Source organism: Cydia amplana, chromosome 6 (assembly GCF_948474715.1).
Source record: "Cydia amplana chromosome 6, ilCydAmpl1.1, whole genome shotgun sequence".
NCBI classification, from domain to species: Eukaryota; Metazoa; Arthropoda; class Insecta; order Lepidoptera; family Tortricidae; genus Cydia; species Cydia amplana.
In genome coordinates, this window is record NC_086074.1 from 12,108,284 (window position 1) to 12,126,229 (window position 17,946).

The 17,946-nt window shown below is 37.5% G+C and overlaps 1 protein-coding gene across 3 annotated transcripts in view; it reads right to left on the bottom strand.

The window, feature by feature from the left end:
• LOC134648932 (trafficking kinesin-binding protein milt) overlaps positions 1–17,946 on the bottom strand; it is a 58,857-nt gene that overhangs the window by 39,926 nt on the left and 985 nt on the right. Inside the window, exons 1-3 of one of the 3 annotated variants that reach the window (XM_063503560.1) lie at positions 15,241–15,375; positions 6,660–6,764; positions 689–793 (exon numbers count right to left, since the gene is read on the bottom strand). In XM_063503560.1, the coding sequence (XP_063359630.1) occupies positions 689–793; positions 6,660–6,764; positions 15,241–15,247 (217 nt within the window). In that variant the 5' untranslated portion in view covers positions 15,248–15,375. Of the gene's footprint in view, positions 1–688; positions 794–6,659; positions 6,765–10,162; positions 10,365–15,240; positions 15,376–17,946 lie in introns of those variants that run through there. The other 2 variants (XM_063503559.1, XM_063503572.1) reach the window with 2 other exon arrangements.

Here is a 17,946-nt window from a genome sequence, read left to right on the forward strand (position 1 = left end):
TTCCATTTAAACACTAAGTTGCGAGTGATTGGTATGACCAAGAACTTCTTACTTTGGTATCCTAGTCAGCGACAGGGCCCGCTTTCACAAAGCTACCTACACTTATAAGGGCAATTGTGCAATATTCTATTTGGATTTCACAACAATGAGCCGCCCTGTGAAACCTTTCGACGGGATCAAGTTTCACAACGAAGGGGCGTTTCTTCTCAGCCCCAAACGAAGGAAGAATGGAAATAATTGACTAATATTGCGACATTTTTCAAAGTTTGAAAAGGAAATAAGTTAGGTAGCTTTGTGAAACAAACCGCTTATGAAATTCGTGGAAACTATTCGTATAAGTATCTGTGATTGATTTTGTCAAACAATAACTCTAATTTGACACAGATTGCACAATGCAATAACATCGGTAAACGGCAACTACAAAAGAGAATTTAATCTTTAATTAACCAGTGTTATCAACTGGTTAAATCGGAAAGTCTATATCGATCAAAATTTCATCACATCCTTTCTTTTCTTGCTCGATATTCATTTCGATTATGCACTAGGTACTAATAACTTACCGCTAATCCACTTTTAGGTCTATCAGCTCACATCGCTCGTTCTACTGAACAATCAAGACCCCACTGAACAACCACTCAAACGCCCTACAGGTACTAAGGACTAATTAGTAATAACTGTTTGTACTCACGGAAATAATTAAGCGTCTCCCTGATCTGATCGGGAGTGAGTGCTAGGTCGTTGTCACTGACTGGCAACGCCGGCGATGGGATGAACCAGTCCTGGTTCTCGTAGCCTGTAAAACAACATTCATGCGTTAATATCTCAATTTGTCTGCATCGTGTTTTAGTGGTCTGTACTGTTATGCTCAAAGTTACTAAGGCGAAGTTAACATAAGATCATTTTCAACTGACGGAGCAAGGAGAATATTGAATTCAAGATTTCTTAAGTTCAGTGATATCAGAAATGGCAATGTCGAAGTGTAAAAAAATAAGGTTAAACATCATTAATTAGGATCTAAAGAACGTTTTCTAGTTTATTTTGTACTTATGTTGTTAATTCGTTAAGTTATAATGTTAATTATTTTTAAGGCGATCTCTTTTATTTCCTAGGCTTGCCTGGTGTACTGATACCTACCTAATGGCTCCTCTACACGATGGGCCAGCGCCGGCCACTCCAAGGGACGCAGCCATGCAGTAGAATGAGATAGCAATATCACTTGCTCCCTCTAACGCATAAATGCGTCCCTTGGAGTGGCCGGCGCTGGCCCATCGTGTATGAGGAGCCATAAAACACAATACGTAAACTAAAGACGAATAACATTTTTGCAAGCATCAATTTCAAACATAAACCACACTTTATACCCAAAAACCGTGCCCTTTAAAAACAACGTGCTACACGATGGTGCTACAATCGCAATATACGTCCAGTGCCGTTGGAAGTAATTCGATAATATCAATTTGTACGCGGCCCTGAAGCGGAATGACGTCACGGGAGCACTGAATCATGCTACTCTGCAAGTGATCACTCAGCTCACATCGTTATACAACCGGGCATTATGCGCTGCAATCATATTTGCCCATCGTAAAAAATATAGGAACGCAAATGGGCCTTTGCTTCAAACGCGGAGAACTCATTTATCGCACAATTTCCTCTATATTACAATTTTTGCATTGTACTTTTCCGGAAAACTATCTACAATACACTGATTGAGTGTTTTAAGCCTGAAGTAGGTTACCGATACCAACAGACATTTAATTTTCGCATCATATAATAAGTTAGTAGACAGTACATATTTATTTATTTAATCCAAGTTTATGTGCCAAACGTATGTAGTACCTTACGCGACAAACATACGATTACTATACTCAATAACGCACACACTACATTTTAGGCATGCGTAAAAATTGCACTTATACTAGTTACACAATCTTATAAGACAAAAACCATTATCTAGTTAACGCGCTGGCAGTTGTAGCGAATCAATAACCAAATTAGTAACGGAAAAACATTACGCGTAATATGCTTACCTAATATAAGACATTACGTAACGTAATATGCAAACAAGACAGATTAAACTGGTTAAAATAATTACCATAACGTATTTACATTCAACTTTTAAACACTGATAATGCAACTGCTACTGGAAAAGGTGCGTTCCTTTCATGTTTTAGGGTGTCACCAAAAAAAAACTTCTTATTGTGAGATGTGTTTCACGCATATACTTCATACGCATATTTGGGCGTTTTGTTGGACTCGCAAGCTCAAAATGTCACCCTGAAATAGTGTCGAAATTCGCACCACATATTGCAGTCAGAGGCCTATGAAAATCGACCAACTAATGTAGTACTTACCTACCAGTGGGAAGGGAACTTTCGACTGGTATGTAATTTATGTAGGTAAAGATAACTCAATCTGGGTTCAATTCAAACAAAGGGCTGCAGACTGAAAGACATCGCTATCGTCTATCAATGATATATGATCAATTGGTCACGAGTCTCGAGTCAAATTAGGTCCAGTTACCTATACCCTTAGCTAAGGTTAGAAAATCTCGGTCTCTCTTGTTCCAGGAGTCGAACACCTGAACTTTGTTTTTGAGCGTAAACTGAACACAAACATCTGTCGACGACGTAGTTTTGGCTTGTGCTTCCATATCCTTAACTATTGTTGATATGAAGAGGCAGGTAAAGATGCGACATCTAAATGCAGCCAGTTGACAGATGGTATGCAGGGGCCAGTCCCGCGCCGGCGGGCGATGACTCGAGCGGTGAGACACCAGTATTTATAGCCGAGCGCCGGCGCCGGAAGCCGCGCCCGCAGGACTTATTGGTACGGAACACTCCTGGCCGATTCACTATACATTTTCTAGTCTACTTGAGAGCGACCGTATAACTTGGTCTAGAGATTGGTTTCAAGCATTCGTAATCGAACAGCGGACTTATATTGGTCCGCCGATGACCTATCGCTCGGTACGCGTGGTGAAACACCAAGATTCCTACTTGTACTCGTCTCCAATATAACTTGACCTGGTAACAACTACACGCATGATCAGATAGAGTAACATGCTGGGTCGCCGTTGGTGAGATTTGTAAGTAATAACTATGCGTAATCAGAAATCACACTCAACTGTATTGTCTGGGGTAGGGTTTGCAATCCGGATCCGAAATGTATGCAATTATCCGGATCTGGATCCGGATCCGCGGATCTTCCCATACATTTCGGATCCGTCGTGCAAACCCTAGTCTGGGGCTATCGGTATTATCTGCTATTATAGCTCTGGATTGCAATTCGCAACTCGCATGCCATAGCTGCGCTCAAAACAGAAATTTACTGGGACTTGCTATTACGGATAAGCACTATAGTAATGTGAGGTCAAATTACACAATAGTCGAAGTCTCAAACAGGTGGAATTGGTAGAAACCGGTTAATGGTAACCGGTTAACTAGATCAACATACTCAAATGCAGTCTAAAATATCGCAATGTAACTATACCTACAGTTCATTACATTTACATACAACTGATTTCGTAATGCTTATCACATATTCAGGTAATTTCTTTCCCGTTATCATCGGGATGCTGTAACGGTGGTAAATCTATCTCAAATGCGTAATTTACAGTTACATTCCAGATAAGATACAGCTCATCTCATATATGTCGTTTCGTTCAGCACGCGTTGCCGACGTAGGTTAAGGGTAAGTGCGTAAGGATTAGATTGAATAATATTTTATTGTCATGATTATCTCCGATTTCAGGCCCTCTTTTGCTTTGTCTATACTCGTATTTACTTAGGTACACATTCTCTGCCTTTTTTCTGGACCTTAATTCAGAAACCTGACTTCAATCATTTCTACAGTCAGCATCAAGTATATTGTGACCGCCAAAGTGGCCAAATACCTATATCGGAACACATAAGTACTTATTTCTATGATATCAAAGGTAGAGTACCTGTACCTTTAGAGTAGTAGCATTAATTCCCTGCTTACAATTGCCTGACTGCCATCACATTGAAACCAAGGAACAACATGTTTTCCATTAAATATGTAGTGTCGGAACCCATTTTACTACATTTAAACTATTCCGTGAACCAGATGTCAATCACGATAGACCGCCAGGAAGTGGTTTTTCATCAGCGAGTTTTGCAAGGCTTCCAGGCAAGCGTTGTAGAATGGAAAACTTTAGTTAAAAAGAGTTGCAACGTGACATCAACGAGCCTTGGTTGAAGGTCTACAACTAGGTATAATGTATTTCGAAATTCGTTTGAGTCAAAATATATATTTGCCAATTATTATACTTAAACTGCTTTCGAGAAGTCAATACAAAACAGAATAACATCAGCCATCAAAATTTAAAGTGGGAAGTATGAGGATGATGAGGAAGTTATAAAATAGTGTTTAATGGTAAGACGCTTAGCATAAACGTTTCAGCTAGAACTCGTTCAATAAAGGGTCAGATAGTTCATCAAAAGTTTGCTTTCACTTTAGTAACTGGTGAAACCATATGTGCACATAACTTATTTATGTACCCATCAAGAAAGTCGGTATTAAAACCCAAGATATATTGAGGAATTCAGTTACAAGTTACATAAAGAACAAAGTAAGATTATGTTTCTCGTTTGATCAATGGGTGACAGTTGGTGAAACCGAGTCACAAGGCCTTGCCAATCTACTTAGATATTGTTAGGAAAGACATACCCAGCGACATCGTGCTGCATGCAGCCTATTGAACATGCAAACTTTTGTGTTAAAAAATGTTTTCTTTTGTTTAATTTTAACTGAACAATAGGTATTGGGAAAAACTTTTCTAAAGAGAACGGATGTGATATCCGAAATCGATAATTATAACTTGATGATGAAGCTTAAGACTTTCTTCGCCACTACAAAGCGAAAATATACGACCACGACCTAATTCCAGGCGCTTACAAGAAGTCGTTGAAACTAAACTAGGACAGATACATTAATGTTCTATTTGCACGAGAAACCCTATTATATTTCCGAATGAAATAGGCCGTAGGACAAATACGGAAAATCGAAGGTTTCAGGCAAAAGAGATTACTTTAGTGTCAGTAAATAACGTTAACGGCAGCAGGTTCTACTCATGGACAACCGATAAAGTGTGCAATATGCGTAAGTACTTGTTGATAATGCTGTTTGTCAAAATATGTGTGCGTCTTTCTAGAGACGGGTTCACCATGCTAAACGATGTCTCGTGATCGTTTGTCATCGTCACTTTATATCTCGTAAGTAGGTAATAATTGCCTGTATGATATTACAGTAGACTAAACGTGATTTACCAATACCTAAACGTGATTTACCATGTGTGCTATCGTAATGTACAAAAAATTTAGTGATTTCAACTGACTGTTTAATTTCAATAACTAAAAGATCTCAGAATGCTTAGTTTCGTCAGATTTCTTGCTGCTATCACTTGAAAAACATGCTTGTCTAGGGACTAGATTCCTGCCGTCGACTCTCTGGCGCAGCATACCACGCATACCGCATTAGCAGGTCTGTGGCGTCGGTTATATTATGAAAATATGCGTACAGTTAGAGGACGTGATGATAATAAAATAACCTACAATACCTTTTGAGTGCCAATATTTCCTAACACTTTTTGTAGTTCGTCTTGGAAGATTAGGAAAAGAAACTTGAGTGTTTCGTCCTAATAAAATTGAATGAAAGACGGTGTTATTCTGTGTAGACATCTAAAATAATCGAAATAAACAGAGTGTATACAAAATGAATAATATATGTAGAGCGCCACTGACGGAAAACACGTTGCAAAATTATTACCTACCAGCAACCACCGCCGCGCCACAGAATAACTAATAGTACTACCGTACAGAAAATTCACTCCTTCACAAAAGTCAAATTTAGGTATAAAATTACACCTATATCGCTGCCTGCAAGCAAAATTGAAACTTATAACCGCGCACGAACCGTGAATCTCCTTTGCGCGCCGCAGTTTTATGACCGAGCTGTGAGTGTCGGCACGGGGTTATCACTTGACAAGTTTTTATACCTAAAGTCTTTTTTTTTATTCGGTAGACTAAAATGACATTTTATAGTATGAAATGACACATGATGTTCATACTATGAAATGTCATTTTAGTCTACCGAATAAAAAAATAGACTTTATACCCACTGATTTATTATTTTTAAGATAAATATGTAGAAATTACAAACGTTGATTATGTAAACATACATTTTTTATCCGGAGATAGTATGTATGATTCTCACGGAAGTAAGTTTCGAAGCCATTGTGTATTTTCAATTTTGCGCGCGCGCCTATCGTGCACGCCGAGCGGCAGCCCACTACCATACGCCTGTCCGATGGGCGCGCCGGCGAAATGTACCTAAACTGCGGAGTGACACCCCCTGGCCGCGCGTCCACACCACAGCCCAAAGCCTATTTTTTTTGCTTACGCGCACTTTAGTCGCGCGGTAAAAAAAGTGATTTCAATTCTCAAAATATATCATTAACAATGTCAGGAAATAATAACGATAGAGTCTGTGCGGAAAGAGAAGAGTCGTGGAATGTATTAGGCCCCATACGACTCTTCTCTTTCCGCACAGACTCTAGTCGTGGAAATTTTGGTTTAGAATGAGAGTACCGTACCTATCTGCTCCAAAGTAATATCTGTTATAAAGAAAGTATAGCTTACCTCCAAATTGCGTGAGACTGTCGGCTCGAAGGCGATACTTCGGTATATGTTCTTGGAGAAGACTAACGATTTCTACCTCGGGCACCTCCTCGCTATTGCACACTTCTGTAGACAATAAGAAAATTGTGTTTATCACAGGTATATTCTTGCGAGATACCCGTGTTGATTGAATGCTTTACAATAATTCCAAGGCACAGTAACCCTACTACAAAAAGACAGTGTTATATAAGATATGTATACGATTTTTTTTCTAAACTTCTGAAAAAAATTAAGATTTATTTTAAAGGCACAATTAAGCAGAATTTTGATTCACTTCGGGACATCAACCTGAGTGAGCACCTTTTAGCACTATTATTTATGTTCTGTTCGTCGTGTATTATGTTATTTTTTGTGCTAATAAATATTTCTTATTCTTATTATTTTATGGTGGCAATGAGGTTTGAATTGAGGATTTCTTATAAACTTAGGAACATTCAGTAATACATTTTCTTCAACATTAGACATAAATTGGATCGGTAGAGGTAAATAATTATTTTGCAGATATAACTTTATATAGGCATAGAGGTAGGTAAATAACTCGGGAAACAATTTTGAAGTCTACATGGATTTACATAATTATATACCTACCATTTAAGTAATAAAACTTACATATATTTAATTAAACTTCTATCCAATAAAACATATTGTTGTAAAATTACCAATAAAATGTAAAGTGTCATTCTATGGAACTTGCTAACTATGTAAACAAACCGCCATATTGAAACTGTCGAAAAATATGAATTTACTAGTGACTTTTGTTTACATAGCAAGTTCCATAGAATGACACTTTAAATTAAGAACCAAACCGTGAATTGGAAAGCACAGTAACAACTGCACTTTCATACCCGCGTCGAAGATCGAGATAAAGTATCAATGGAAATGCAAGACCGAAAGCGCGGTCGTGACTAGAAAAGTAAAGTAATACCTAGAAATGCAGCTGTATGAGGCGTCGGCTTTCTGGGTTTAGCATTCTACTGAAGAGAAGCAATGTTACTGACATCTCGTGCTTCGGTATAACTATCAGTAATCGGAGTCCTAATAATTTATTTTAATAGAGTACCCAAATACTCTGCTTCCTAACTAGTTAATGAAAATCGCGAGACGCTCTTTTCGTGGTACAATACTACGCCCCGCAAGCCGAACCACTATTACAGTCTATAAAATTTAATAAGCTAGTTAAACTCATCTTTTCCACGAGTCGTAAAAGTGTATGCACTGAAATGAGCGTTCGCCCTTTCAAACTACTTATGTCTTATAACAATAGTATAATGAAGCGCCCATGTATAGTGACCGCAAATCGTTTGAAATGCTTCATCTCAATACTAGTTAAGTTTTGTGGTCTGAGGCAAGCGATCGCTTCAGCTCGGAATGTAAAGAAAATATGCCTGGAGCTTGCGAGCAACCAGACAGAATCAATAGTTGCCCCGGTCAGCCACCCGCCGTCTGCGGGGGAATGCACCCTGCAGAACTCACAATGCATTCCAATACCTACAATCTAGTTTTCCAATAGACCCTCAATAAACCCGTCCTATAATCAATCGTAGGTACTTGGTAACTCTTGTGGCGCAGTGCGAAATGCAGTGCAGTGAGAAATTATGTTTTGAACAATTTTAACAGTCTACATAAACCTATCCAGCCAACAATTCATGAAACACTCAGAAAAACGGACAACCAGACTAACACTTAATAACACTTAATAGGATCCGGATGTCATCCTTTACGTGCGGAGCGCGAACATATAATGAATAATCAACCAGTAATTAATAGCAAAATCCGGTAACCATGTAAAACGTATACAAAAATGTTATTAAAATAAAAATTCAATAAGTATAACCATTTATACATTTTCTATACCATTCACAACACTGTTAAGTGACAAGTCGTAGGTAAACCTTTTTCTCCAGTCCAAACAGTCTGTCAGTCTACCAATGCGATGGTGGTAAAATCTTGTACCTGTATAAAGTATTCTGGAGGCCAATTTGCATCTTTTCAATTATAGATATAGGATTAATACCTAAAATAAAAATTTCGTGACATTACGACACAATTGGCTTTATCAAGAAACTTTGCCTAACGCGCCCTAGTTCCCAAGATTTTGTGGTCAACGTGATGTGAATTTAAGTCTTAAATTAATAGCAACAATCGGTGCTGAGGTCTGCTGCACGTTTCATACGTAAACGTAAATGGTGCTCGTTACGCTACGGGTTACGGCTGGAGATAGCCGGTTCGACCTACAATGAGTTTCGTTGTAATTCAGACGTTAATGTGAATGTTGCTAGCGATGTCGTCACGCGTAGGTTACATTAAAAATCCACCAGTACGGCTACCATCAGTTTGTCACTGACATAAACGCCGTCTTACATCTCGTTTGCACTAATATGCGAGTACGAGCGAGATGTATAGAAAGTAAATTACGTTCTCGATAGCGTAAATGTCAGTTTTGACACTGTCAGTGACTCATGGTACGGGCTTAGGTATTTGAAATTAGAAAAGCTGAATAATGTTAATGTTAATACTGGTGTGCTTTCTACTTTTCGGGTGTGCTGTTTTTCAAAGCGAATTGCTTGGCGCTTATTATCAGAAAATATAATCGTTTTTTAGCACTGTCGTTGTCAATTCGTAGAATACTCATAAGGATAACATTTTAATAGAATATTGAGATCGTTGCAGCGAGAGTATAGGGAGGTAGGAAGAGGAATAAGAACAACAATTACTTGTCCACGCAAGAGCTGTACTTTTGATAAAGTTTAATAATATACATAGTTTCGATTCGTACAAACTTTGCGTATCCGGAGGACAAGATTATATAGGTACTAAATTTATTTACTATATAGGAACTATAAAGTAAATACTGCATCGCAGGCGTGTAGCTTTGTTAATGGCATCTCTGGTCTTCGACCATTTGCGTCCCAGCCATCTCCTGCATACAAACAGGGAGAAAGCGATCACGACAATGTAGATTAATGCCTCTAATGACCATAAAATAGGTCCGCTAATGTTTTGCCGAGCGCTCAGTTCCTGGTACTACGTATTTACATAATATCGATCAGTGCTCAAATAGAACTAGCACCGGATGGGTGATACTTTGCAAGAAGTCTTCCAGGAACTATGTTCAGATTTATACATTTAGATGTTAAATAAGGAATATGTAAATGCCATTCAAAATTTATTACATCCTCCAGCTGTCTAGACTAGTGTCCAACACGCACTATTGAAACTGAACATACGCTTGAAATAACTCAACCTTCATTGGTTTCACTCAATTCGATGTGAAACCTATCCTATAAAACTGCTCAGCAGAAATGAATGTAAATTAGCACATACATAACAATTTTAATTCGACTAACTACCACTTAACAAGAGCGTAAGATTCAACTAAGTGTAGTACGAATATGCGCCTAATTATGAAAGGCTTAGGATTGGTTTTACATTGGATTGTGAAGTAGCATCTTTGATAAACTTACCGTCGCTCCATGCAAGCAGCAAGTCCTGTTTCTTTTCATGCAGATCGTCCCGCCGCCTAGGCCGAGGGCGAAACCTAGTCTTCCCGTTCATGCTTGCACAATGGGTTCAAGTTTTCTCCGCGTAGGCCAGACACATCACAACAAACAAACAACACCGCTTCGACGGGCACGTCGGACGTGCAATGTTAGACGTACCCTTAATAATCAAGTGTAATGAGCTGTAGATAGTAGATAAAGTTTGGCGTCATCAAATTTGATAACGTTGGTTAGAGGTGATCAATACGCTTCACAACCACGGTTGAGCATAACGTGAAATGATTTATTTTTATAGAGACAATGTTACTATTTAGTTAAATGCAAATACAGCTTAAAGTTTCAATTATTTTGACGAAGTTAAAAACTAAACGTGTAACGCGGATGGTCCTGCAGACGCTATGTTCCAACGATAAATAAGTACACAAAATGACAGACGGTTGTGTTTAGAAGTTTTAGAACACTTGTAACACCAGGTTTCAAACGTAAAAAAAACTAAAGCGCCAGTTGTTTTTAGTGCAGTCATGGTCTAATAAAACATGGTCTTCTCTTCCCAGAGTGTCACTTGCCTACGTCACAATAACATTGCCACTTTATTTCAACATAACATGTTACATGGGTACATTATATCTATGGTTAATAAGTTAATTTATTTCTTTATAATTTAATAATTTTCATTTATATGTATTTTATCTTAAATTTTACAATAACACGTCATTTTTAATTATTCGTTAGCAATATCTTCCGATTCACGAAAGAAATTTCAGACGTTCGGGTAATTCTGTTTACACTATTGGCAACACAAGATAGCGCTGTCACATTTGACAATCCGCCATTTTGTCCCTGACCGACCGTCCTTGTCGAACGCGTGTTAATTGTTATTCCCTTCTCGCTCAGTGTCAGCAGTCGCAGTGTTTTCCAAACTTTTCACGTCGTAAGCTTGGTAATTAATGTTTTGTTACGAAAATGGTTGGCTGCTCTATTCGGAACTGTAAGAGTAGGAGTGAAAAGTGCAGTATAGATTTGTTTTATTTTACTATGTTTCTACATGAATAACTTAAAATTAATGCCGTTAAAAGAATTTTCACCGTTAGTTAAAATTCTCCCACATTTTAAAGTTTGAGAACCTGTAAACAGCATGATGACGTAGGCAAGTGACAGTTAGGTCATTCGCGAATCTCGGAAGAGAGTACCAGGCGGACAGGACAGGTAGGCAGGGGGTATTATTATACCATGAGTGCAGTTAAGATAACGGAAGTTTTAAATGGCTGTCGACGGTAAAGAACCACAGACGGGCTGTCAAGCAACCCGTCCAAAAAAAATACGCCCTTAGGACTATGTAGAAATTGTCAGTTTAGTTTCGCGTCCGTTCATTCAATTTCGCGTTACTGAGGCCTACCGCGAACACCGAAGTTCGCAAATTGCGGGAATCATTCTCTGTCACTCTACTAACTACTTACGCAGGAGTAAAAGGGAAAGATGCCCGCAATCTGCGAATTTCGGTATTCGCGGTAGGCCCTCAGAACTATTATTTAAGCTTAATTTCATACAAAATCTACTTTCGGGCGGTCCAGGTCTCGTTTCCGTTTCTTTACTTTTATAGCATCATGGTTTACAATTAAAATATCCAATAATAACTGGTAAGTTTCATAAAAATCATAAACTAAATACATTTGTATGTTTCATTATTTTGGCTAAGACAACAAGCGAAATACTACCCTCTATTTATAGGTATTAACGACAAAAAAAAGTTATACATATCATCATTCTATTTTTCAATATTTTTGTTAATGTATTTTAATGCCACACAAGGAAAGCAAGAACGATGATGCCAAGAAGAGCCAACAGGGGTGGTCATTTCTCCATACAAACGTACTCGACTGTTTCCTCCGTGGGTTTTGAAGCTAGAGCAATAATTTTTTCAACACAGATATTATATAATATTGTCAATATCTGTGTCGGACCGTTTTGCTTTTTTTGATATTTTTGTTTTTTAAGGCGCTAGAGCCCTTCAAAAATGGCTAAAATGGCCTAATTGACTATGCTGCAATGAGAGGCGTTGTATTCAAAACTGATATCAATTAGCCAAAAAAGCAAAACGGTCCGACACAGATAATTTCATAATCATTGAGATTTTCAAATTTGGTTACGATTGGTTAAGTTTTGGGGGTGCGTATCATAATGAATACGCACTTTTGGTATAATTTCAGTTTACAAACGTTCAAAACGTATACTAATCTTATGTATAATGCACTAAATCTATATTTTCAATAAGTATAACATAAAAATAATATAACATACAATATACATACCGCTGTTTGGTATAACATACAAATAAGCTAATTACATTTAATATAACATTCATTATGCATATAAATTAAAATAATGAATAACATCTCATATAAGTATCTGAACAAAACATCAGTAAAATTATTAGGATAGCTCAGTATTTCATAGGTCATCGAAACTAATTACTGTCAGAAAAGTAGGTTAGGTTAGAACTGTGACTCCCCAGAAAAAGAAACTGCTACCAGAAAAGTAGGTTAGGTTAGGTTAGAACTGTGACTCCCCAGAAAAAGAAACTTCTACCAGAAAAGTAGGTTAGGTTAGGTTAGAACTGTTACCCCACAGAAAAAGAAACTGCTACCATAAAAATAGTTAGGTTAAGTTAGAACTGTGACCCCCCACAGAAAAAACTGCTACCAGAAAAGTAGGTTAGGTTAGAACTGTGACCCCTCAGAGAAAGAAACTGCTACCAGAAAAGTAGGTTAGGTTAGGTTAGAACTGTTACCCCCCAGAAAAATAAAAGATTAAGTTTATTGCGTAGTATTTGTTTTGTATATTATATTATTTCAACGTTATACCTTTTTATACTTATCATAAACGATATTATATGTAAAGTTCATTATACATTATAAAATTATTGAATTCATTGTTATACGTATCGCACGTTATACTTATTGCACGTTATGCCATTCAAAATTATACTAATTGAATTTATATATTCTGAGCAATATATTATAGGTTTGTATACGTTCTATTACTTACCCAAGTTTTGGAGGAGGAAACAGTCGAGTACGAAACCTCGATATTTGAGATTTTTACGCAGGATTTTTCGCCTTGTCCTTATCGCACTAGTTTTAGGCGCCGCGTCCGTTAGCCAGACGGGTATATTTACCTAAAATATTTAAATCTCAGCTCCTGTTTCGTCTTAATTAACCCGTCGTCTGCACAATTGTAAACACAAAGGACAGAACTCGATTCTGTCATTTATAATTCAGTAAAATACTAGTTATAGTTTGTTAAAAATAATGTTTAGCTCAACTTTATTAGCGCCAAATTTTCTTAGGATTTTTTTAGGAATAATAATTCATAAGTTCTCTAGCATCACACGGTGCGCTGCTTCAGCTTAAATGTATCATAATTAACATTATTAAAACATAAACGTTTAACCTTAAGAACAATGATTAATCTACTGTAATGTACAACCAATTACTTAACACCCGTTACCGTCCCATGCATAAAATTGTTTTTGCCATTATAATATACACGTAATCTCTTAAGTCTTAACCAGATAATGAGAAAGTAAAATCTTATTATCTATTGCAGATAGTAATCATGTTTCGTACAGAAGTCGATAGGTATATTCGATATTGATTATAAAACTAAGTGAAAGTCGAAGGCTCGGTATTGTAAAATCGTTTGTTAAAAGCTCTTTAAATAGAGAAACAGTGCGAGGCCACACGCACAGGTCTATGTTACTTCCCGCTTGCCAAGCACTTGCCTCAAACTCAATAATACATACGATTGATATGGATCATTAGGTCATATTTATACTGGTTAGTTTGACGTATAATACTTGGTGAGCATTGGGAATAGGGCTAGTTTGCTGAGGAGGCGGCACAGTACGGTCGACGCACTCGTTCGAACTACCAATAAAAATAAGGATGTCGTCAATATATTGGCAGCCACCATCGCGGGGTCACCTCCGTCCCGGGTCGCCTCATGACGTAACGGTCTCTGGCCTTGATGACGCATTGTAAAGGGCCTCACAAATATGAATAATATGATGGACCATAATTCGCTCAACTAAGTAATTGTCACGGGCCTCGCAGAAACACGCTAGAGCGTGTTAATAATGAAAACTTTATTGTATGTAAACTACGGTCTCCGGTGGACGGATAGGTCGGATAAGCTTCTGACGCAGTACCTATTAGAATGACAGTATGCATATTTTTTTCTGACACATATCCGCGTCTCTGTCTGATGTTTTGAGTAATCACAAAAGTCAGTGTGGACGCATTCGCAATGTTAGACTGATATAGTATATTCATGTTATTCTGACAAATATATGTGTCTGTATTCATCTGTAAGCACTATAAAGACGGTGTAATACCTACTGAACAAATAAAGAGTTTTCATACGTCATAATACGTTGGTATTGGATTGGGTTGGTATGCGTTTTTTTTTTATTTTAGTTCATAATACCATTGATAACATGTACATATATACATACTAGTTAAACTAGTTGCTTTATAAGAATAGCAAGTCACCTATGTGCACCGAAACGTAGCCGAGGCAACAATTATGTAACGTGTTCAGCTGATGTACAACAAAGAATTATTAATAGGTAGGGTTTGCCTTGACATTCAATTTCACTATTCTTATTTATGTTATAAATAAAATACTCTCAATTATTACCAGTGCCCTATAAATGATGTCAAGTTCTTGCGTTGTTTACAGGTACTGAAATGAGGGCATTGCTTTTACATAAAAGTAGGGTACATACACAGAAGGACGAAATATCATACAATAACAATTAGTACGTACTTTTTTTACGCATGGTAATACCTTAACTGCATTGCAACATTTATGAAGAGTTAAACACATAACACTCATGTCGCAATTGGTGCAACTCAATGAGTTTCATTCCAACATTCCTCAAACAACGAATAAGTAGTTGTTTTAAGTTAGTTCTCATGTTAGTGAGTGGGGGTACAAATTTATTTAAGGGTCATGCCGATTTTTAAACTTCTGTGCACTACCTTTCATTGCTCAGCCTTCCCACAACTCCTTGCCGAGATAGGACTATTCCAAGCCCAGCTCATTAGATCAAAACTTATGAAAAACAGAAGAAAACTAACATAATTAAACACCTAATTAAACTCCATACGTATTGTGTAGGTACTTAATAGTAGACTCCCTATATCAGTATTTTTTCAGATTTAATTTTGAACACAGAATCAGCCAGTGTCAACAAACATACGTCAACAACGTAGAAAAAAGAAAAAGAGTGGAAAAGTAGCGCAAATTGGTTCGCGCGTTTCAGAGTCGCGTTCGACGGACACGCGGCGCTAGACTGGGGTGCGCGCGCGCCGCCCGCCCAGAATAACCGACTACTGGCACGTAGCCAGTCACATGGCAAGTTAGATCGTGACAAACTACTCAAACTAGCTCCCCATTCATAAGAATAACCCACCCTTTCTTCGGCCGAGTATCAGGTGGAGAGAAATGCGATGGCCATACGCGGCAATTCATAACTAAAAGAATCCGAGCTCCTTTAGAACAATAAGGTTTTAACGACGACGTTTAACGAAGTTTCCGCAGTTATCACGATTATCATCACGATCATTAGATTAACATAATTCGTGGCATATCATAATTTCTTCCAGTCAGTACTCTTCTTTTAGTCGAAATGAAATATATTCACATTGATTAGATATAACAAGGTGCACATAAGGTCAGCTTGATGGATTATTAATTACACATAATTAATCCATTTTTGGACTGTTATAGCACGTGCAATTTGATAGGACGAAAGAGATGTTGTTGAACCCTCTGTATTATGTCTACTGTACCTAAATTATGGGCATTATGGCTTCACATTTAAAATATAATGTTATTAGTAACTTCTATAAGTGCATATGGTATATGGTGTCCGAAAAATTATTTACGTAGGTAAATTCTGATTCTAGACTAAAACCCTAAGTGCAGACGTAGGCAGCTGGTATCTATTCTACGCTGTTCTTAAAAACAGTCTCGATTGATACGAACTCGATTTGGTTAGTGCTGACGCACTTCTGCAGTATAGGCTATAAATAGTAATTCGTCATTCCGACATCGAGTAACTTACCTCACACTTCAACAAACATCGGCGCATCACGTATTAACTATTACTTCAACCTAACCAATAAGAATAACGTAAATAATTATATAGTGTCATTGTGGACAGTGGGTGGACGACAATATATGTTGTGTTACCTCCTACAAACTAAGTTGTCATAATGCACTAGTCATGTTGTCAATCATATGCACTACCATAAATATTTTCAGCGGGCTCAGCACGGTTCCATTTTTATCGCCTATATCACTATGCGCGTCCCTTTCGCACTTACATGCTTGTTAGAACGTGACAGCTGACAGGCATGGTGACAAGCGATAAAAACGCGACCGTGCTACGGGGGCAGCTCTCCTGTAATTTCATTCCCAGTATACTTTGATCCCTTTTAATTTGTAGCAACTATTTCTTGTTATAATCCATAGTCCTAATAATAGCAGTCATTCTTTATCTTACAGTGCTTTTTGCAAATGCAATCATAGTTATTTCTACGCAATCTGGCATCGTTAACAATAACTAGTGTGAAGTGAAGAGACGTGACTGATTAATACAAGATTCATGATTGTTAACGATGTAGGGACTGCGTCCTACATTCGCCCAAGCTTAGATGATATTAAATAAATAATTAAATAAATTAAATTTTATCTTTTCCCGTTATACGCAATGTGCATAGCATTCGTAACGGTAACTTTGTTTATTTATTGCTGTTAGGAATAAGCTTGTAAAAGTATTGTAAAATGCATTTCCTTTTCCTTGTCGGCACTGACTCTTTGTTTGTCCACCTTTGTTTTATTTCTTTGTCGGTGTCGGAATACCTATTGTAAACTTAAGTAATAAACTAATTTGTAGCCAGCGTGAGAAACGCTAGGACCCGGCATATGCAAACCGTTATCGGTCCTGTACCGCTATCCCGATGAGCCTGATGCTTACCTGCAAAGTTATGGTCAGTCATCGGAATCGCGGGGAGTCAGAGGATAGTTCTGAGTTAGACGTCAACTCGTCGAGTTGTCTTGTACCTATATCACAGGTCGAGCTTGATTTTATATCGCTCCCTACTACTAGTAAATATTGTAATTTCTGTTAGTTTAGTTTTTGAGTATTGTTAAATAGAGTAATTATTTTTCCGGAGTCTACACTTTTATTTACAATAATCCCAACACCTTAGTACGCATACCAAACCTCGTTGAATTAGTTTTTGTATTTGTGGAAAGTCTGGTTCTAGAGTTCTTATCTGGACTACAAATGATAATATAGGTATAATAGATTACATAATAATCAGAATAATAGTATGTAATAGATTAAATAAAAGTATTTCCACAAAGAACAAACTGTGTTTGTTTAATATTAAGAGGTAGCTCCTATCTAATCCTGACAGCGTAATAGTACCTCAGACCAATTTGAAATTCTAAAGATTTGGCAGTAAAACACGTCATCGGCGTAACTGCATCGATAAGCGTTTTTTTCTTAAGAGCCAACAGGAGTGGTCATTTCTCCATACAAACGTACTCGACTGTTTCCTCTGTGGGTTTTGAAGCTAGAGCAATGATTTTTTTCAACACAGATTAATATTGTCAATATCTGTGTCGGACCGTTTTGCTTTTTTTGATATTTTTGTTTTTTAAGGCGCTAGAGC